The 22482-nt window shown below is 35.9% G+C and overlaps 2 protein-coding genes across 2 annotated transcripts in view; one reads left to right on the top strand and one right to left on the bottom strand.

The window, feature by feature from the left end:
* Window positions 1-2840: 2840 nt before the first annotated feature.
* On the bottom strand, window positions 2841-19064 carry tmem138 (transmembrane protein 138). Its single transcript, XM_056452175.1, has 6 exons — window positions 18897-19064; window positions 14545-14735; window positions 10725-11133; window positions 7324-7495; window positions 4711-4786; window positions 2841-4529 (listed from the first exon to the last, which is right to left on the bottom strand). Exons 3-6 carry the CDS (start codon window positions 10850-10852, stop codon window positions 4417-4419), a joined length of 489 nt encoding a protein of 162 aa, XP_056308150.1. The 5' UTR covers window positions 10853-11133; window positions 14545-14735; window positions 18897-19064; the 3' UTR covers window positions 2841-4416.
* An 898-nt stretch (window positions 19065-19962) lies between these two features.
* cracr2b (calcium release activated channel regulator 2B) overlaps window positions 19963-22482 on the top strand; it is a 48966-nt gene continuing 46446 nt past the window's right edge. Inside the window, exon 1 of the mRNA XM_056451993.1 lies at window positions 19963-20026. The gene's annotated coding sequence lies outside the window, so the exon portion shown is untranslated. The remainder of the gene's footprint in view (window positions 20027-22482) is intronic.

Consider the following 22482-nt stretch of genomic DNA (forward strand, 5'->3'; position numbering starts at 1 on the left):
ATTTATTTAGAATGTCCAAAATCATTGGTAGGGAGGTGACTGGATTAGAAATGTAGAGTAACAGATCGTCAGCATAGAGTGAAAGTTTATGGACTAAGCCATATCGTGATATTCCCTCAAAACCATTATGGCTACGGAGCCATATAGCTAGAGGCTCTATAGCAAGGTTAAAAAGTAAGGGAGAAAGGGGACAGCCCTGTCGTGTCCCACGTTGAAGGAAGAAAAGGGGTGAATTCAAGCCATTAGTGTAAACTGACGCAACTGGTGATGAATAAAGTAACTTAATCCAAGAGATAAAATTAGCATCAAACCCAAACTTCTCTAGAATAAAATATAAATAGGTCCATTCCACTCTGTCAAATGCCTTCTCAGCATCTAATGACAAAATTATTTCTGGTGAATTAGAAGGAGGTGAAAAGAGGATATTAAGAAGTCTCCTAGTATTAAAGAATGAGTGTCTCATTGGTATAAAGCCTGTCTGATCTAGACATATTAAAGATGGTAGTATAGATTGGAGACGACATGATAACACTTTTGCCAAAATTTTAAAGTCGACATTGAGCAGTGACACTGGCCTATAACTGCTACAGTTGGTGGGGTCTTTATCTTTTTTAAGAAGCAATGAAATTGACTTTTTTCCAGCTTTGAAATATTTTAAGAGGACATAATGAGCATATAAATACACTGTATTGAATTATTTATATGATAGACTATGCATTGTTATTTTACATTTGATTCATTTCTGTATCCGAATACTGTTAAGACTGCCCAGAAAACCATTAAGCTTGGTTTATTTCACTTTAACATTTGCTCCACTGTGTTTATTTATGACTGTAGTTTGTTTATTATGTGTATATAATAAATCACATAACATTTATATTTCAGTCCAATACAAATCATCCCAATCAATCTAAAGTAACCACTTTCCAGATAGAGCTATTTAAGTCACGTGGTGAAATTGTATTTATATTGGAATATATTTATTGCAGGGGGGAAAAAAAATATTGCAAAGTCAAAATTTTCCAATATCGTACAGCCCTAATTAAAATACTATTACGGGTGTTTGGAGAAAAGTTCAGAACTGGAACAACATTCCTAAGAAATAAATCTGAACTGCAAGACCTAAACTTAAATCTGAGGGGGAAAATAACCAGAGTCAATAATATAACTCAGAATTATGAATTGGAATTCAAGCAGGAAATACTGCAAGATGTCAATTCTGCAAGATGTATTCTGAGAGCAAAAACTGCTAGATCTAAACAGAATTCTGAAGGGCAAAACTTATTACAGAATTCGGCAGCACAATCGCCTCACAGTGAGGAAGTCGCTGGTTCGAGCCTCGGCTGGGTCAGTTGGCATTTCTGTGTGGAGTTTGCATGTTCTCCCCGTGTTGGTGTGGGTTTCCTCCGGGTGCTCCGGTTTCCCCCACAGACATGCGCTATAGGTGAATTGAATAAGTCAAATTGGCGTTGTGTGTGAATGTGTGTGTGTATGGGTGTTTCCCAGTGGTGGGTTGCGGCTGGAAGGGCATCCGCTGTGTAAAAGATATCCTGGTATAGTTGACGGTTCATTCCGCTGTGGCGTCCCCTGATAAATAAAGAGACTAAGCCGAAGGAAAATGAACGAATGTTTTGACGCAAACTTGGAATTCTGAGGAGGAATCATGAATATTAAGACAAAGTTGGAAATCTGAAGCAGCGCAACACTTGCCAAATGTCAACTCCGAATTTTGACCAAAAAAAGATGATAGTTGCAAGATGTGAACTGAAATCTGAGAGGGAAAAATAAGTCAGAATAGTTTGATGTAAACTATGAGGAATAATAAATTGTGTCACTCGAAATTCTGGTGGGAAAAAGAAGTCAGAAATGCAGGATTTTATCTAACAATAGAATTTTACGGTGGAATTCTGATGGTGGAAAACATCCAAATCAGTTCTGAGGGGAAAATCAGAATTGTGAGATGAAATTAGAGCTGCACGATATTGTAAAAATCTTACAATATATTTTATTTCTCTCTGATATGAATAGTTTCACAAGATAGTTTGAATCGCACTATTTGGTGGTTTTCTGGGGAGTCTAACAGTATTCAGCGACAGAAATGGAATAATCACAATGCAAAAAATATGCTTTTTTTACTTTGCGTTGTCTCGTTTGTAGTCCAAATATCCAATAATTCTTAGAGCAAGTAAAAAATATTGTTTTGTTTTTCACCATCAGAAGAAATAAATAAAAAATAAATGTATTATTCTGGAGTCTCCACAGCGGAATGAACCGCAAACTTATCCAGCACATGTTTTAACGCAGCGGATGCCCTTCCAGCCGTAACCCATCACTGGGAAACATCCACACACACTCATAGACTATGGACAATTAAGCCTACCCAATTCACCTATACCACATGGTTTTGAACTGTGGGGGAAACCGGAGCACCCGGAGGAAAGCCACGCCAACACGGGGAGAACATGCAAACTCCACATAGATATGACAACTGACCCAGCCGAGGCTCAAACCAGCGACCTTCTTGCTGTGAGGCAGTTGTGCTACCCACTGCGCCACCGTGCTGCCAGTGGGAATAATCTGCCAAAGTGAAATAATCTTGTTTTCGCTCTGAAATGTAGATATTTGCACTAGAAACAAGAAAAAAAAAAACATTTCTGCTTAAATGATATAAATACAGTGATTACATGCTATTCTGCTGCATATCTTTGCGATGTGACTACTGCGGATGCGCACATTACAGTATCGATGCTGAAACAATATATTGCGCAGCCCTAAATGAAAGCTTTCTGATGGATTTGTTTTTAAATTCCACGACAGGCTTCCATAAAGTCACGAGTCAGTCGAATGAAAAAGGTTTATTATAACAACATCAGCAGCGACAGACCAATAAAATCACAATTTCAGCATAACCAGTGCGCTGACGCTCTGCGTAGTGTTGGGTGAAAACCGTGAGGCACTTTGTTGATGCTCCGTCAACAATTTACTAAAAATACGCGTCACGTTTGGAGGATGAAAATATTGCAAATTAAAAAAAAAGGAATTGGTCGGTATATAAAACAACTCCATAGTCCTGATTCCACTCTTAGTCTTTTCAAAGGCAAACTCTCGTGACTCAAATGTACAAACGCTGCTCCAGACATTACAACACATCTTAGCATTAGCCACTAATCGATACACAACAAGATATCTATGAAACCAGTAGCTAAAGGGTTAGTTCACACAAATGTAAATGATCAGATTATTTCCTCACACTTAAAGCATGCTAGGAGTCTACATGACGTTCTTCGTTTTCTTCGAACCCAGTCAGAGTGATATTAAAACTTACCTTGGGCTTTTCCAGCTCTATAATGGCACGTTTTCCTTTAGTCGTCCAATAAAATGCAGAATCTATAATAAAAACTGACCTCATGCCGCTTTGGTAGATGAATAAAGAACTTCTTTAGCAAATCTGTGTTTTATTGTTAGAGAAATATCCATATTTAAAACTTTATAAACGGTTTTGAGAAACTACCAGCAGAAGTTGTCTTCTTCTGTCATTGAGGTGCATTTTTTTGGTGCATTAGCGCCATCTGCTGGACAGGAGTCTATTTTTTTTTAAACTCTCGAGTGTAAAGTAGAAAAAGCGCAGTGAAAAGAGACAAACAAAACACACACCTGTCAAGATGATGGCGCTTAATGTACCAAAATAATGCTCTCAAATAATAAATGAAGATGGAAGTGTATTTTTAACGAGCAACACCATTTTTATTCAAATAACGCCATTATAATGGTACTACAGTTGCTTTGTATGAACTACAGATGGCGCTGCACTCAATCATTTCACGAAAGTTATACAAAAATGATTATTTTAAGTTCTAATTATATATTTTTCTTACAAATATGCATGGATTCCCTACAGGAGACTTTTATTCAGCTCACATGGCCACATGAGGCACTTATTTTCATCGATAGATGCATTTTATTGGACTTCTGAAGAAAAACACCTTCCCGTTGCCATTGTAGAGCTGGAAAATCTAATGATCATTTTTAATATAGCTCTTAATTGAATTCAAATGAACGTAGAAAGTCATGTTCACCCCTAGTATGCCCTTGAAAGTGAGTAAATCACGGGATAATTTTCATTTTTGAGTGAACTAACCCTGTCATGAAGACAAAACTGCAGTACTAAGTGTAGCTTTACACCTGGTGGAGGCATTAAGATCATTTTTGCTGTGATTAAAACATGATTGTAGACCTTTCATGATCTGCTTTACCTCTCGTTGCTCTTCTTTCCTCTGCTCCTTCCTCTGTTTAATCTGGAGAGGCTCTGAACGAGTCCATTATCAGTTTGGTCTCCTGAAAAGCTTGAGAGTTTTGTGGAATAAATGTGCAATGTTAGCATCCCTTGAGCATCATTTGGGTTTCTCCTCACTCTCCTCACTGTCTCGCTCTTGCGAAAGCATCACGGAGCCACGGAGAATCCTCGTAAAGTCTGGGGTCTCCAAGATACTCGGTTGTGCGTTTGTAGAAGTAGTAATACAACACAGCAGCTGCGGAGACACAAGAGCAATGATTAAGATCTGTAGGAGGGATTATGGTCGAACAGCTCCACAATCTCTTCAGTGTTGAGGATGGCGAGGCCTACAAACACGCATGAAAGAAACTGGGAGGCTGTTGACAGGATCGACAGTGACCCTTATGTGAAATCTAATTCTATGTTTGGCTGCTTACCGATTCTCTGAAACACAAAGAGAACCTGCAGGCCGTCCGTCCACACGAACCGATTGGACTCCATCCACCGCAGGTTCTGATGGACAACAGATGTAATATGAAGCATTAGTATTTTACAAATGCAAATGAAGCTAATCATCAACTTGGACAGAAAATAAATACACATGTACATTTTGGAAACGTAAAATGTATGTTATGTGAAATAAAATAATGATTTAAACAAACAGAATGAAGAGGAGCATGTTTTTAAGCCTTTTGAAGATGCTTTTCCATTGCATTGAAAGTACAAAATTAAAGGTGTCAATTCTTGCTTTCCCTGGGAATCAAACCCGCAACCTTGGTGTTGCTAATGCCATGCTGCTCCACAATTTATTCAAAGTTTATTTTTAAATTGACATATTACTCAATCATTTTAAGCAGAATGGATTAATAATGGAAAATAAACACAATAAAGAAAATGGGAATGTTTTAGGAATGTAAGAGTTTAAAGGAATACTTTGGTGTAATATATATAATAGTGTATGTGTGTATACATGTTTTTGTGACACATCAGGACACAAATGTGTATCATGACATGAGTATGACACGGGTATTACAAGAAGGGGGGAATTATGAGGACATTGCTGATGTCCTTGGCTGACTTTGTTAGTTGACTTTTAAAGCGGTTGGTTGACTTTTAAATTGCTTAGTTGACTTTTAAAGCGAAGTTGACATTAAAAGGAATCGGTTGACTTTAAAGCGAATAGGTGACTTTAAGGGCGATTGATTGACTTTTGGAGTGATTGATTGACTTTTGGAGTGATTGGTTGACTAAGGGCGATTGGTTGAAATTGAGTGAATAGTTGACTTTGAGGGCGATTGGTTGAAATTTTAAAGCAATTGGTTGACTTTTAGTGACTATTTGTTGCTTTTAAAAAGCAGCTGGTCGACTTTCAAATTGATTAGTTGACATAAATTGGTTGACTTTTGAAGCCATTAGTTGACTTTAAAAGTAATTGGTTGACTTAAAGCAATTGGTTGACTTTAAACGCGATTAGTTGGCTTTAAAAGCGATTAGTTGGCTTTAAAAGCAATTGGTTGACTTAAAGCGATTGGTTGACTTTAAAAGCGATTAGTTGGCTTTAAAAGCAATTGGTTGACTTAAAGCAATTGGTTGACTTTAAACGCGGTTAGTTGACTTTGAAAGCCATTGGTTGACTTTATACGCGATTAGTTGACTTTAAAAGCGATTGGTTGACTTTAAACGCGGTTAGTTGACTTTAAAAGTAATTGGTTGACTTTAAACGCGGTTAGTTGACTTTAAAAGTAATTGGTTAACTTTAAAAGTGATTGGTTGACTTTAAAAGCGATTAGTTAACTTTAAAAGCAATTGGTTGACTTAAAGCAATTGGTTGACTTTAATTGCGGTTAGTTGACTTTAAAAGCAATTGGTTGATTTTAAACGCAGTTAGTTGACTTTAAAAGCAATTGGTTGACTTTATACGCGATTTGTTGACTTTAAAAGCAATTTGTTGACTAAAAGCAATTGGTTAACTTTATACGCGATTAGTTGACTTTAAAAGCAATTGGTTGACTTTAAAAGCAATTTGTTGACTAAAAGCAATTGGTTAACTTTATACGCGATTAGTTGACTTTAAAAGCAATTGGTTGACTTTAAAAGCAATTGGTTGACTAAAAGCAATTAGTTGACTTTAAACGCGGTTAGTTGACTTTAAAAGCAATTGGTTGACTTTAAACGAGGTTAGTTGACTTTAAAAGCAATTAATTGGCTTTAAAAGCAATTGGTTGACTAAAAACGATTAGTTTACTTTTGAAGCAATTAGTTGACTTCTAAATTTATTAGGTGATTTATAAAGCAGTTTTTTTTTACTTTAAAAGCAATTTGTTCACTTTTAAAGCATTTAGTTGACTTTTATAACTTTTGGTTGACTTTTTAAAGTGATTAAGTAACTTTGCTTTAAGAGCAAAACTTTAACTCGTTTTTTTAAAGCTAAAATTTAAACTTTTAAAAGTTTAAAAAGTTTAAAAGTTTTTTATTTAAAAATGAAAAATGAACAGAACAAAGTAAACGGGAATATTTTAGGAATGTAAATGTTTAAAGGAATATTTTGGTGTAATATATATATATATTTATAATAATGTCCGTGTATGTGTACATAGTATTACAAGAAAGTGTTGAATTATGAGGACAATGTTGATGTCCTCAATTCTCAAAAAGCATATAAATTATAAAGAAAGATTTTTTTCAGAAAGTAAAACTGCAGTTTCCTCTTAGGGTTGGTTTTAGGTTTAAGTGTGTACAGTATGTACAGTAAAAAAAAAACAATGGAAACTGTAATGTCTCACAAAAAAACCTTTGTGTGCGTGTGTGTCCTGGTATTCACCATGTTAAGGGGAACAAATCTCTTCTCAAGTATAATACTGTAATTCTTGACATTGAGGGTACATTTATTCAGTCCCCATGAAGAAAACCTCTCATAAACCATCCAGAATGAAATCTAATTTATTTTATATTTAAAAAAAAAAAAAGAATAGAACAGAATAGTCAGTAGAAAATGTCTGTCTATGTGAAGTCTCCGTAAGACATGAAAACCTGTGAGTGTATTGACTCACCATGACCCAGCAGTGGAAGCAGATGCTGAGGGTCAGGTAGAGAGCAGACAGCATCAGCATGGCTCTGAAGCGCTCCAGTAACAGCGACACCAGCCCCACCTGAAAGACGTACGTGTTAAACATCATCAGGAGGATGATGATCACGTTAAACAGGATCCCGATGTCCTGGATTCTGTGAAGGCCAGACACATAAACCATATGAGACACAATCAAGCGTTGAGTGTGTTTACATTCATGTCCTTAAAGAGATAATTCACCCAAAAATGAAAAGTCAGGCATTTTGACTCACCTTCAAGTGGTTCCAAACAAAACAAGATATTCTGAAGAATGTTGGACAGCGGCAGCCATTGACTTCCATAGTAGGAACAAAAAATATGCAAGTCAATGGTTGTTTTCTCCAGCATTCTTCAGTGTATCTTCCTTTGTGGAAAAAAAAAGAAAGAAACTCAGGTTTGACACAAGTAGAGGATTTGGAGGAGTACATTTTTCATTTTTGACTGAACTGTCCCTTTAATTCAGTTCATGCTAAAAACCCAACTGCTTTATCAGAGTAAGATCATAAATGACTTTAGCATAAACCAATCGTCACAGCTAGATTTTTGCTCTTTATGCTGATTTCATAAGTCATTCACCAGCATATGTGGGTTTACTAAAGTGTGCATTTGTGATATGACAGAAACAAGTCAGACTTAATCATATCCAGACAGAGCATTAATAGCAGTTAATATACTGAGAATGCTTTCTTGACCCAAACAATTACAAATATAATTTCATCTCATTCATTCATTCATTCATTTTCATTTCAGCTTAGTCCCTTTATTAATCCGGGGTCGCCACAGTGGAATGAATCGCCAATTTATCCAGCACATTTTTACGCAGCGGATGCCCTTCCAGCAGCAACCCATCTCTGGGAAACATCCACACACACACACACTCATTCACTACGGACAATTTAGCCTACCCATTTCACCTGTACCGCATGTCTTTGGACTGTGGGGGAAACCGGAGCACTCGGAGGGAACCCACGCAAACGCAGGGAGAACATGCAAACTCCACACAGAAACGCCAACTGACCCAGCCGAGGCTTGAACCAGCGACCTTCTTGCTGTGCAGCACTACCTACTGCACCACTGCGTCGCCTGATTTCATCTCATGCAGCACAATTAGAAATGAGTCAAAATGCTGCATCTTCTAAGGACTACAGTGTATCTATATATGAGCTGTAAATTTCCACTGACATAATAAACAACAAATTTAATCATTAATAAAGTTTTATAAGCACGATTTACTCGTATTCGCTGGTTCTTGGTTTACATGATTCCAAAATTTGCCGTCTCCTATATAAACCTTCTATAATTATTCAAAAACAACAGTTTTATGAAGCCGTTTTGAATAAGAGCACAAATTATATCCAGTTATTCCTAAAAAATGATGTTTGTATGTTTATTTAAGATTATTATTAACTTAAATGAATAATTATTAACTATTACTAACTTAAATTTTAACTTAAAGACTCCAACTATACATATTTTTCACTGTTTCTGTCTCCTGAATCTTCTGTGTGGAGTTTGCATGTTCTCCTCGTGTTGGCGTGGGTTTCCTCCGAGTGCTCTGGTTCCCCCCACAGTCCAAACACATGCGCTATAGTGGAATTGATTAACTGAATTGGACGTAGTGTAGGTGTGTGAATGAGTGGGTATGGATGTTTCCCAGTACTGGGTTGCAGCTGGAAGGGCATCTGCTGCGTATATGCTGGAATAATTGGCGGTTCAGTCCGCTGTGGCGACCCCTGATGAATAAAGGGACTAATCCGATTGAAAATGAATGAATAAGTCTAATTAGCAGGGAATTAAATAAACTTTTGAGTTAAATAAACATCCACCTTAAAAAAAAAGTGTAAATAAAGTTAAAAATAAAATACACATTTTGTGTCTGCCCCTATGTTCTGGTCAACTGTTACATCAGTTATAAAATGGCAGAACAATTTGTAAATTGAGGCATGTCTCAAAATTTTTCATTACCAATTATAGATTAATTCTGTCAACTCTGTTACTGTGATATTTCAGTGAATTTCTCATTTACTTTTTTAAAACAATAATAAGATGAAAATACATCAAATTCTGGTTCAGACATGCCATGTGGTCTCTGTTCATGGTTAATCTCTTGAGCTGAAGCACAAAAAGTTTAAATTAATTGTTTTAAAAAAGTTTAAGTAAAACAACAATTAGCAACAGAATCAAATAGTCTCTCACTTTCAAGCATTTTGCATCATTTTACACTTCTAGCTAGATTAAAGACCTATCTGTTCAGTAAAGCATACACTTAGTGCACCACTTAGGGGGCTTCCACACAGGTTCTGCATCTTGTTGATATACACTGTGAACATCAGCTACGCTAATTATTCTCTTTATTCTCCATTTCCACCTGGGGATACTCTTCCTGAGGCCCTCAGACTATGCAGAGTCACTGATTCGATCCAAGACCAACGACGAGATGATCCCAAGGTTTCCATATCCTGGACCAGGCCGTATCCTGAGGTGCTACTGTGATGGTCATGGAAGAGTGGAGAACATGAGACTGATTCCTGTGACGCTCCAGAGACAGACGAGTCTTCGCTGAGGCCAGCTTCCAGCCTCCGCCACTGAGACTGCAGCTCTGCACAAGACGTTTGGCCAGCGGAGAAATTAAAATGGTCGTGCCCAACTGAGCCTGGTTTCTCTCAAGGTTTTTTTTCTTCACTTCCGCCATTTAGTAAAGTTTTTTTCCCTCTCCGCTGTCGTCACTGGCTTGCATGGTTCAGGATCTATAGAGCTGCGCATCGTTGGATTTGCTCTTCAATATTTGGACTCTCAGTAGTGATTATTAAAACACACTGAACTGAGCTCAACTGAACTGAACTTAAACACTACAAACTGAACTACACTGTTCCAATTTACTATGACCTTTACTGTGAAGCTGCTTTGACACAATCTACATTGAATAAGCGCTATACAAATAAAGGTGAATTGAATTGAATATAGCAGATTCGATTGACTGTAAATGATACATTTGTTCCACTTTAAAGTACAAATGAAATCAAAACCAACCATATGATTCTGTTAGATTGTAATAACTCTCGCCGAAACCCTTTTCCCGATCTTTCTGAATGAAATGCCTATCTTACTACATCCAATCAGCTCGCAGGAAAAAACGAGCCACATCCACTGTTTTCTCATTAAGTATTCCGCTTCTCTAGGAACTGCATCACAATATGAATAAAAAAGCGGTCGCGGTTTATGCTGACTTTAAAGAAAATAAATGGAAAATGCTTTAAATGTGCCCGCAATTCTGTGATTAGTCACGTAATTGGGTTTTATTGAACATGTAAACTAATTCATGTGGTGTTATGGGCGGATTCTCACATGAAGAGCACGAGCTGGATGACCGGCGCGGACCGCAGCAGCTCGCTGAAGGAGTTGACGAACAGGTCGAAGGTGAGCAGAGCCAGCTGGATCAGCAGCACCAGCGAGTAGTTATTTGTCTGGAGCATTTCTGCAGCGGTGTGGACTTCACTAGAGCACAGCGACGCAGGCCTCCAGCAGACCACACCACATAGAGATCGGGACACTCGGATTATATGAACTAAACTCCATAACGCTTCTGACTGCTCCACGGGAATCCAGCAGACCACAAATCTAATTCCTGGAGAGGCGGTTTAATCCAGAGGTCAGCCATGCCGGAGAGAGTGACGAGTGAACATCCAGATGCTCTTACTGTTCCTAAAGAGCTGGACTCCTCTTCAGAGAGGCTTCAGATGATCCTCTGAACACACTGTGCAGAAGACAAAAATCACATAAGGAAAAAACTAAAAGAATCAAACACATCTTCACCTTCACAAACTGCAATACATTGTCAAACGTCAAAGCCTCTTCTATTTATCTTTAATGTAGAATGGAGAGTCAGGCAGGCTATAATTCTAAATGCCTTAAATAAGTGCCTACTTAAGTGTTTATCTATATTTAATAATGTTCACTATCTATCTGGATGGAATATATATATATATCCCTCTGTTTAATTATTAAATGCTATTGAATCTACAGGGTGGGCCATGGATACACCTTAATAAAATGGGAACGGTTGGTGATATTAACGTCCTTTTAATAACGTCTAACGTCAATGTTTGAGGCACATTAGTATATGTGAGGGGGCTCATGAAAGAATAAAGTTACGTTAAAACCAAGCACACCATTGTTTTTCTTGTGAAGTTCCCAATAAGTTTGATGTGTCACATGACACTCTTCCTATTGAAAAAACAAGTCGGATCCAAGATGGCCGACTTAAAAATGGCCACCATGGTCACCAATCATCTTGAAAGGTTTGCCCCCTCACATATACTAATGTGCCACAAACAGGACGTTAATATCACCAACCATTCCCATTTTGTTAAGGTGTATCCATATAAATGGCCTACCCTGTATTGATCAGAGGAAATCGGCGCTCGAGCACTGAGATAATGCGATCTCGACTTGTAATACTGCGCTCACCACATTTGTCAATGAAATGACGACACATGTAGTTGGTAGATCTGTGTTAAATGCCTAACAGAGTCTGCCGCCACAGCTGGAAAAAATCTTAGAGGAAAAACTGAATTTTATTAATCTATCTTATCTATCTATATAATAACTTGTGGTGTACCGCAGGGATCTGTCTTAGGTGCAAAACATTTGAGGAAATGAGCAATAATTTGAGAAATTAGTAAACAAATATCAGTCAATCAATCAATAAATAAATCAGTCTATCTATCATCTGGATGGAATATATATCAATCCGTTTATGTATCAAATGCTGTCTGCCTGTCTGTCTGTCTGTCTGTCTATCTATATCCTAACTTGAGCTGTACCGCAGGGATCTGTTTTTAGTTCCAAAACATTTAAGGAAATAAGCAATAATTTGAGAATTTGGTAAACAAAAATCAATCAATCAATCAAATCTACCACATAACTTGTGGTGTTGTGCAGGGATTTGTCTCACGCCCGATTCACACGGGGCTTCAGCGTCAATGCTTGACAGAGGGTGTGTCTGAAGTTGGGGCTGACGCGATCGTCATAGCAGCATCTGGAATGAAATTAGTCCGCTATCGACTACTGTCTGAGCTGGTGTATTTGCATAAAGCGATCTGATTGGCTGACGCATCCGTTGGCACTTGAAAAGTTGAGAAATTCCCAACTTCTGCAACAAGAAACGCCACTGAAGCGGCACCAAAGAACCCACAATGCAGTTCGGCAACGCCTGACGTCACCCATTCAAAGTGAATGGGAAGCGTTGACGCTGACGCCCTGTGTGAATGTGTGAATCCTGTGTGAATCTATCGATCTATCTATCCATTTTTTAATCTATCTATCTATCTATCTATCTATCTATCTATCTATCTATCTATCTATCTATCTATCTATCTATCTATCTATCTATCTATCTATCTATCTATCTATCTATCCATTTTTTAATATATCTATCTATCTATCTATCTATCTATCTATCTATCTATCTATCTATCTATCCATTTTTTAATCTATCTATCTATCTATCTATCTATCTATCTATCTATCTATCTATCTATCTATCTATCTATCTATCTATCTATCTATCTATCTATCTATCTATACATCCATTTTTTAATCTATCTATCTATCTATCTATCTATCTATCTATCTATCTATCTATCTATCTATCTATCTATCTATCTATCTATCTATATATCTATCTATCTATCTATACATCCATTTTTTAATCTATCTATCTATCTATCTATCTATCTATCTATCTATCTATCTATCTATCTATCTATCTATCTATCTATCTATCTATCTATCTATCTATCTATCTATCTATCTCCTAACTTGAGCTGTACCGCAGGGATCTGTTTTAGGTCCAAAACTTGAGGAAATAAGCAATAATTTGAGAATTTGGTAAACAAAAATCAATCAATCAATCAATCAAATCTATCTACCACATAACTTCTGGTGTAGCGCAGGGATATGTCTCACGCCCGATTCACACGGGGCTTCAGCGTCAATGCTTGACAGAGGGTGTGTCTGAAGTTGGGGCTGACGCGATCGTCATAGCAGCATCAGCTAATGAAATTAGTCCGCTATCGACTACTGTCTGAGCTGGTGTATTTGCATAAAGCGATCTGATTGGCTGACGCATCCGTTGGCACTTGAAAAGTTGAGAAATTCCCAACTTCTGCAACAAGAAACGCCACTGAAGCGGCACCAAAGAACCCACAATGCAGTTCGGCAACGCCTGACGTCACCCATTCAAAGTGAATGGGAAGCGTTGACGCTGACGCCCTGTGTGAATGTGTGAATCCTGTGTGAATCTATCGATCTATCTATCCATTTTTTAATCTATCTATCTATCTATCTATCTATCTATCTATCTATCTATCTATCTATCTATCTATCTATCCATTTTTTAATCTATCTATCTATCTATCTATCTATCTATCTATCTATCTATCTATCTATCTATCTATCTATCTATCTATCTATACATCCATTTTTTAATCTATCTATCTATCTATCTATCTATCTATCTATCTATCCATTTTTTAATCTATCTATCTATCTATCTATCTATCTATCCATTTTTTAATCTATCTATCTATCTATCTATCTATCTATCTATCTATCTATCTATCTATCTATCTATCTATCTATCTATCTATCTATCTATCTATCTATCTATCTATCTATCTATCTATCCATCCATCCATCCAATTTTTAATCTATCTATCTATCTATCTATCTATCTATCTATCTATCTATCTATCTATCTATCTATCTATCCATCCAATTGTTAATCTATCTATCTATCTATCTATCTATCTATCTATCTATCTATCTATCTATCTATCTATCTATCTATCTATCTATCTATCTATCTATCTATCTATCTATCTATCCATCCAATTTTTAATCTATCTATCTATCTATCTATCTATCTATCTATCTATCTATCTATCTATCTATCTATCTATCTATCTATCTATCTATCTATCTATCTGTCTGGAATATGGATCCATCTGTTTATGTATCAAATGCCTATCTACTGATCTTCTGAATGTATATCTTTTCAAAACTCTCTAACATGCCTGTCTGTCTATCTATTAAATATACATCTATCTATTTTATTAATCTGTCTATTGTATTAATCTATTTATCTATGTGTGCATGTACTCACACGTTGACTCCTGCAGTGTCCTGTCACACTGGCCTGGTGTGAGCGAGTCCTTCAGCTCTGGTTCTCCAAGGTGTTACACAGGAAGAGCAGCAGGCCACTGAAGGGATTACGGCTTAATTTCACTGAGTGCAGGAGGAGATGAGACGCTCTGGGCATCTCTAATCTCCGTCTGATTCAAAACTCCACAGAGCCTAAACAAAGAGATTACAGAGACAACAGCTCCTTCAACACTCGTGACTCGTTCACCATGAAATAACCACAGTATGACGAGTCCTGAGGAATTAATTTGATTGTGTATATAATGACAGAAGGCGCGAGATTATCTGTTGATTCGTTTCTCGAGTTCACTGAGTTCTGGTGGGAAATCTCTCTGAGATTGTGATGGTAAACGTGACTGTCATGTTGAAAGTTTATCCATTTGTTTACAAATCACATTAATAAAGTAGTACTTTGAATAGACTCAAGTAACAGGTAATTAAGTGTATACAATAAGACATATACAAAGCATTTTTAACTGAGACACTTGCAGATCATTTTTATGCACCATTCTGTTTTGATATTTTGAGCTTTTTCTGGAGTTTAAATATTTTTATCCAGTATAATGTAAAGAAAACAACCAAATGTAAGTGTTTAAGTGTTTAATTTTTTCACTTTTTTATTTAGAATCTAGATTTCCACTACAATACTTACTTTAAATGAGTGTTTTGTCAAGATTTTTCCTCATGAATCCCAACTTCAGCTTCAGCTACTTAAAGTTTTGTTCATATCTAACTGAAGGTTGTTACTGAGAGACATGTTCATAAATAATTTGCTTGATTATATGCAACATTTTAGTCTCTATTTTTTATGACTGTTTGCAGTATTTTCTAAATTGTGGATCAATAAAAAGACATCCCCTAAAAAAAATCCAAACCCAAAAATCCCCTCTGTAAAAGCTTTATATTTGCCAAAAATGGCGCATATGTAATAATATAATTATAATTTGCTAATTTTAAACGTAGTATTTTACGAAAAAATCTTTAAATGTTTATATTTAAGTGTTTTTTCAATCAGTGTCTAGATTTCAACTACAATCCTTACTTTAAAAGGCTTTTTTCCTCATGAATCCCCACTTTAGCAGAACTTAAAGTCATGAAACTTTACAGTTTTATTAATATCTAACTTAAGGTTGTTACTGAGGTAGGGGTGGGCGATATGACCTAAAATTAATATCACGGTATTTTTCATCTTTTGAACGGTGACGGTATAATATCATGGTATTACTTTAAATAGCGGACAAAAGAAAGTCTCACTTCTATCACTCTTTAAAAGTTTTGGTTTGGGTCATTGTAAATGCTCAGTCTCGTTATGAGCTGATCTTCATTTCTCTGTGTTGGTGGAATAAAGCAGGCGAGTCAGCCGCACCAATTTATGAGCAGACAGAGCAGGATTCTCGCGATGACCACCGGCGCAATTCCGCTCTTTGTTATGAGCCGTAGTTTCAGTGTAAACTTAGTAAAGGTGAGTTTCTTTGGCGATGATGTGTACAGTGTTAGATTTTACATTTAGCGGACATTTGCGTTGAACACGCGGTGAATGCAACGCATCGAGATTCGGGCACCTTCTCTGAAAACACTCGATTGATCTCAGCTGGCGGATCAACATTTACCTTATGTCATGATCGCTGTCATCTGCGCCATTATTATTATTATAACTTTAGGTGAGGTTTGCAAACCTGTGCACTTTTCACTCTTCAGCCGTTTGCATTTCCTGCAGTAACAAAAGCTTTTTGTTATCTGACAGCGGGAAGCGTTGAGTGACTGACAGCTAATATGAACCAATACAGCAGCAGGGTAGAGCGATTCAGCAAGTTTTTAGAGAAAATCAAATCAGATTGCACTACAACCATTATATTCAGACACACAAATGCTCCCAAATATATTATGAGGGCGCATAGATTAAATTTCGGGCGCTCATGCGACCAAAATGGTTGCAATTTCGAGCCCTGTAGTATAAGGACATGTATTCTGACCACAACTGAACGTTTGAAGAAAATTGAATGCCTTATTATTTAGAATTAGCTATTATTGATGTAAATGCAGCCGTTTAAGGTGCATAATTGATTTATTACGGTATTGACGGTATTAGAAAATCCATGTCGTGGTGCAATGTCACACCGGTGATGACTATGACAGCGGTGTACCGCCCACCCCTATACTGAGGTATATGTTCATAAATATTTCGCTTGATTATACGCAACCTTTACTCTACATTTTCTTTTTTTTTTGACTGTTCGCAGAAACAGAAAACTTTTTCTGAAATTTGGATTAATAAAAGAATATTATAAAAATCCCCTTCGTAAAAGAAATAATTTATATTTGCCAAAAAAAATGGCGCATATTTAAAATATAATTGTAATTTGCTAAGTTTAAACATGGTTTTTTTAGAAAACAAACATGATTCCAGTTATTAACCCTTTAACTGCCCCACCAAGAAATTATTTTTTTGGTGCTGTATAAAAGTTTTTGACTCTTCTAAAGTATAAAAATACCATAATATGTTTGCAGATATTTCATGCTAAGTGAACATTCTTGTTTATCTGAAAAACAATGCTGAAATCAGATATTCTGCTTTGAAAATGTGCTTTCCTTGCTGGAACGCTGTCTTTGTTTTGGTCATTTTAACCGGCCCAATGCCAGATTAGCCAATTATATTTCACCACCCGGGTTGCCATGATGGAAAACAGCATATTTCATTCATTCATTCATTCAGAAAGGCTCTGAAAGCATGAGTCCGTGACTGAAATGCAACCTCTGGTGAACAGTAGCAGACTCCGAAATGAGACACAGAGTCAGTTCCACATGAGGTTATTAATTAGCAAATAATATAAATATTACGAGCATAAACATTTAGTGAGCAGGTTACATTGTAGCCTCATGTCCCAACAACACGCTATGTGATGATACACAGTGATGAGCAATTTGGCTGTTTGCACCAGACGAAACACGACAGAAATGTAAATACAGCCATTCAGAAGCACAGAATATGCACTCACTCATGAAATGGTAAAGTTTAGAATCTAATTAATACAGATTAACCCTCTTTATCATTATTAAGTGTAGATTCTGAATCCCTCATATGTGTTTAGTTCTAAAGCTCAAATGGTTTATTTTATTTACAAGAACTATCTGCTGCTGCTTTCAGTATATGGCAATAAATGTCATGTAAAATGGCATTTAAACTCACATTATTAGCATTTACACTGAGTAAAGCACATGAGGTGTACCTGAGGTGATCATAGTGTTCTGTTGTTAACCTGTGAGAAATAGAAGCCGTTTCTAATACATCAATTCAAGGTGTTGGTTAGGACAAAAACTCCTTTTAATATGGACAATATTCCTTCTATTGTGTGTTATTGCTTTAGTTAGAACACGGTTTAAATCACTCGCTCCTGTCCTCAATCTGGCAACCTGCGCTTGCATTTGTTTGAGAGGGGTCTGGATGCAGACCTGGTGCAGTGCAATCTGTGCTGCATCCAATGCTTTTTAATGTGCTCACCTAATCCCACCCCTAACCGTCACAGTGACGTCACTCACTCCATTAAGTGCATTGTGTCTGACATTGCATCGCTGAGTGATGTAATCCCAGCTTGCATCATAGAGGCTGCATCCAGATACTATTGATCCAGGAGTGCAAAACCTAGTTTAACCACTGGGTGTCAATCGTACATACTGCGCCTTTAACTTCTAATGTCGCTAGTTAAATCACTGAATGTATTTTCAACACATCCCATCATTTCTAAAATTCAACCTCTACCAAATGGTTAATTTGTCGGTTTATGGTAAAAGTACCGGAATTAATACTTATACTATGAAAATCGGAAAATATGAAGTGTAAAAGCAATTTATTTAAAAAAATATTCAAAATAAAAAATATTTAATACTAAATCACCTTTATTTTCTTTATTTTTTGAGGTATGCAATAAAATATTACAGATTCTCACTTAACATGTTTTCTTTTTCGTTTTTTTAAGAATAAAACCAAAATCAAGTGTAGTAGTGCAACAGGATTATGTTTGTTTGATTGTTTTGTAAACCAATAATAGCTGTGTGTGTAAACCATTATGTTAAATGACTTTAACAGTCATTATTTAAAACAGTCTAAACATGGTCAACCATTTGGTAGAGCGGGCAACTAACTGGTAAAGTCTGGTTAACATCATTAGTTAATTTTTGACCTTACTCACCTGCAATTTCATTCCTTAAATAACATTACAGTGTCTGAGCTGTTTGTGTGTTCAGATCAACAAGAGATTTAACTTGCTAAACTGCTAAATGCTAACCAAGAGCACACATCACTACAATTTTACAAACCTTCACACCAGTGTAGGTCGAAACGCAGACATCGTGTTCATTAACTCCGTATGAATTATGAAAATATCCGTCTGAATAGTGAAACTATGCTGATTTCGCGTGATTATAACGGAGTTTCTGACTTGAGGAGAACGCGAGCTACAGACGTGCACGAGCGCTGTCGCGTCTCCCGTGGCAACGGCGCGAGAATCCGGTTACCGTAAAAACTATAGTATAGGAGTAGAAGAATCTTATTCAGCAATTTTAGTTATTCTTTATGAGCCCTATATTGGTTGATTATTCATTAATGGTAAATATAATTAAATGTAAAACATAAATGCCACTTAAGACAGGTAAAATAACTGAAAGCACTCAAGAAGTTGAGCATATTCATCTAAAAATGGTTAAAAACAATAAAACCAAGGCAAATGTCATACATATTTTTAAATAATAATAATAACAATGGTAATGATAACAATAATAATAATAATAATACAAATAAAATAGTATGTCTATCTTATTCTTAATATGAGCAAATGGCATTTGGAGCCATTCATTTGTCATATTTTACCGGCAAACTGGTAATTGTTATGAATATAATAATGTATAAAATGCTAATAATGAAAATAAATAAATTATATATAATTTCTTTAATTATTAAATATTATTATATATTTAACAAGTAAATAAAATATGTAAGTTTTCACCCATTCATAATATTTATAACATATTTTTTCACCGTCAAATTAGGTTTTTATACAAGATATATGTATATATATACTTTTTACAAGTGCCTTTAACATTTAGGGTGGGAATCCTCACACAATGACAATCATATTTGGTACATAAAAGACAGAATTATCCAGACCTAAACCATTTTAAAGTTTATTTTTATTAAAAATTCGTATATCTATGCACATATATGATAGAATATGCTTCTTTATTTCTGATCCGTTTTTAGGACAAATCATAGACTGTAAAAACTCTTTAAAATAATAATAATAAATAGCGCTTATTATGTGTATTACGGTACTCCTAAAGCTCTACTGCCCCCTTGCGGTTGATGACGCAATTTCACAGCCGGTATAAAACACCTGCAGTCGTCAGGTGACACGCGCTTCACCCCTGAGCGACGTAGAATCACATTTCTGGTATGTTCTGTATCTTATTTTTTCCACTCATTAATATCAACGACACATTAATTGATTAAACATTCAATTTAACGCTAGTTCATTAACTTTTGAGTTCATTAATGAAAAGTGGACTGCTGACGTACAGTATAAATTATGCATAAAATCAACAAGTGATCGACAACATTTAATTAAAACTGATATTAACACGCACTTCGTATACTTTACAAAAGAATATTATGGTATTATCATATTTTTAGACCTCTATCATGCTATACAGAGATTCATTTCAAAACCATAACACATGTAGACTGTAAACTGAAGTAGTTATAAGCTGCCATCTTACACTGTTACTATGATACTTTTTATTTCTTGTTTTGAGTCCAAATTCAACAAACAGGTCAGAATGTTAAAATATAAACGCTACATGTGAATATACTTCACTCTGAAATGTATTCATAATGTGTTGAATGTAAGAAGTAGGTCATTGCACATGTGTTTTCAGTCACATTTCAGTGTTTTCTTAGTGTGTTTGCAGTTTTGTTGAACCAAATTAATGATTTATCTTGTGTGAAAGGACTTTTTGTTGTTGAAAATAATATGATTTAGCTATGATGTTCTCAAACACGGAGCAAAACTCGGCATATGGCTGCCTTATATTGTCTTTCAGGTGATATTTGTGTGTAATTGCTGCAAACTCTGGAAGTTTATTTGACCTTGGGTGTTGCAATTCCTCTATGGCTTTATTGCAGGTGTAAACATGCCATGCCCATATATTTTGGTATTTTCTCACATAACGTAAACCATGGGATGAATACTGCTTTGTGCTTTTAAAGTGCATTTAAATTAAAAATGTGTATGGATTAGGAATATGAGCATTTTCAGGGACACATAAAAGTTATGATCACTAAGTCACGGTAGTGTTCGTGTTATTTTAGATTACAAAAATAAGTTAATTATGCTTCAACTTAATTTTAAAACTTGTATGAGATTAAACTTGATGTTTCAAGTCGGTGTAATGCAAGTTGAAATGACTTGTAGATGTAATTGGATTCAAATGATTAACAAATTTATGGAAGTGGCTCATTTTTGTTTTACAAATGTTGAAAAATGAAGAAACTAAATAATTTTTGTAAATATTTTATGGTTAAAACTAAACTGGCAGTTGTGAATGAGTGTGTATGGGTGTTTCACAGTATTGGGTTGCAGCTGGAAAGGCATCCGCTGCGTAAAACATGCGGGAATAGTTGGCGGTTCATTCCGCTGTGGTGATCTGAAATAGAGACTAAGCCGGAGGAAAATGAATGAATTAATTTTATGGTTATTTAAACTTAAGTATTTTGCTAAATTAATTTTAACGTTAATATTATTTAGATGCTGCTGTGTATTTATTAATAGTTTGAATACATTTTCACATTTATACTTTTTTTTTTTTGTAAAATAATAATAATTTTGGCAGTTTAGTGTTTTATTTTTGGATATTTGTTTACTTTTTAATTAAATTTTCATCAAGTTTAACTAAATGAAAATGAGAAATATTTATATTTCCTTTTCTGAAATAATTAAATAAGTTATTAATAAATTTAAATTAATATTTGACCACTTAAATAAATGTATGATACTATAAAAAGTATTTAAAACTAAATTGAAAAATTATAATTTTCAATAGTGTGTGTGTATATATATATATATATATATATATATACACACACACACACACACACACACACACATACACACACTACCTGACAGACGTCTTGTCGTTGATCCCAGTTGTAAGAGCAACAAATAATACCTTGACTTCTAGTTGATCATTTAGAAAAGTGGCAGAAGGTAAATTTTTTTTTCTGATGGATCATCTGTTGAACTGAATCACAATCATCACAAATACTGCAGAAGACCAACTGGAACCCGCATAGACCCAAGATTCTCACAGAAATCAGTCAAGTTTGGTGAAGGAAAAATCATGGTTTGGGGTTGCATTCAGTATGGGGGTGTGCGAGAGATCTGCAGAGTGGATGGCAACATCAACAGCCTGAGGTATCAAGACATTTGTGCTGCCCATTACATTACAAACCACAGGAGAGGGCAAATTCTCCAGCAGGATAGCGCTCCTCATACTTCAGCCTCCACATCACAGTTCCTGAAAGCAAAGAAGGTCAAGGTGCTCCAGGATTGGCCAGCCCAGTCACCAGACATGAACATTATTGAGCATGTCTGGGGTAAGATGAAGGAGGAGGCATTGAAGATGAATCCAAAGAATCTTGATGAACTCTGGGAGTCCTGCAAGAAGGCTTTCTTTGCCATTCCAGATGACTTTATTAATCAGTGATTTGAGTCAGTGCAGAGATGTATGGATGCAGTCCTCCAAGCTCATGATGGAGTCAGACACAATATTCATTCTGTTTCCACTGCAGCATGACCACATATTCTATACTGGACATTATTGAAGGTTCAGTGACCAGACTTTAGTCTAA

This window comes from Danio aesculapii, chromosome 25 (genome assembly GCF_903798145.1).
Source record: "Danio aesculapii chromosome 25, fDanAes4.1, whole genome shotgun sequence".
NCBI classification, from domain to species: domain Eukaryota; kingdom Metazoa; phylum Chordata; class Actinopteri; order Cypriniformes; family Danionidae; genus Danio; species Danio aesculapii.